The sequence below is a fragment of the Fopius arisanus genome, unplaced genomic scaffold (assembly GCF_000806365.1).
Source record: "Fopius arisanus strain USDA-PBARC FA_bdor unplaced genomic scaffold, ASM80636v1 scaffold00061, whole genome shotgun sequence".
NCBI lineage: Eukaryota > Metazoa > Arthropoda > Insecta > Hymenoptera > Braconidae > Fopius > Fopius arisanus.
In genome coordinates, this window is record NW_011887800.1 from 756,533 (window position 1) to 757,811 (window position 1,279).

Consider the following 1,279-nt stretch of genomic DNA (forward strand, 5'->3'; position numbering starts at 1 on the left):
TTAAAGTGGATTTCCAATTCTTTCCTTCTATTAGCCAATTGGTTTTCAAATACTTTTTTTACATTCGTAATTTCCGCTTCTTGTTCTATCAATATTTGATTGACGACATCGTCGCCTTCATCTCTAGTTTGTGGCAATATTTTATCTACATCAATAGATAGTTCATCCTCTTCTGATTGATTTTCTCTTTTACTGGAGTCGCGCAATGAACTGCTATTGCCAGTATTGGGAATCAAATCAATATTTTTAATATTAGTAAATTTATTGATAGGTAAACGTTCATCATGGAGATCATCAGCGAGAAGTTGGTTCATATGCTCGACTTCGGATACATTCTGAACAAGAAATCTTCGGCCCACAAGTTTTGCAGGTGGATTCCGATTTGAAGAAGAAATATCTTCACTCAGATAATCATTCTGGAAATTATTCACATTAATATGAAATAAGTCAGAACGTTCAAGTGTCAGATCGTCTAATCTTAAGTTTGCCTTCAATGCTCTAGAAGATGACTGCTTATCGTTAGAATCTGAATCCCTGTCATTATCTTCTGAACCAGAATACATAAATTTCATGTCTTCCAAACCTTTTTCGAGATCGAAACGTACGCTTTTACGCTCTTCTTCTGTATGTCGATCGTCTGAAATAGTAGGAGAGTTCTATCAGACACCAATTGTGAGAAGAGATTTCAATCAAATAGCACAACAGGTGGTTTCATGCGCTATAGAAAAGATGTTGCACAAATATAGGTTTATACTAGTGTAATACACGATCTTGGATGTTATAGGTACTACGGAACTTAGAAAAACGTGCGATTGTTCTACTTCATTCCTTTGGTGATTGGACATCTAGGCGATCATCACTCACCATCTTCACAGGGTTTTTCACGGAGGATAGATTTCGGTCTTTCAGTTATATCACTGGTATCATTTGTGCCTGATGTACCATGACTGATGTGGAAGTCATGAAATTTTCCTCCGTCTTGATTTGGTGTATTATCACGACTTCGGGTACTCTTCAAAAACATAGACCCTCCACCGTTTAACAGGAGCTCTTTTTGATTACCTGATTGGCTCTGGTTGATTTCTTTCTCTGGTCTTTCAAGGAGAGATTTTGAATCTGACCTCGTTAACGAACTAACACTTAATTTATCAATATCAATAATATTCTCTTCTGAACTAAATCTATGGGATAATTGCTCCCAATCTTTTTCGTACCTCGGACTCATAGATTCCGATCTTTTCACTATTTCTCGTAAATTCATTTTGTTCTCAGGATTTTT

General features: G+C 36.3%; 1 protein-coding gene across 1 annotated transcript in view; it reads right to left on the reverse strand.

The window, feature by feature from the left end:
- LOC105268833 (uncharacterized) overlaps window positions 1–1,279 on the reverse strand; it is a 7,978-nt gene that overhangs the window by 3,898 nt on the left and 2,801 nt on the right. Inside the window, exons 4-5 of the mRNA XM_011308681.1 lie at window positions 865–1,278; window positions 6–637 (exon numbers count right to left, since the gene is read on the reverse strand). Coding sequence (XP_011306983.1) covers window positions 6–637; window positions 865–1,278 — 1,046 coding nt within the window. The remainder of the gene's footprint in view (window positions 1–5; window positions 638–864; window position 1,279) is intronic.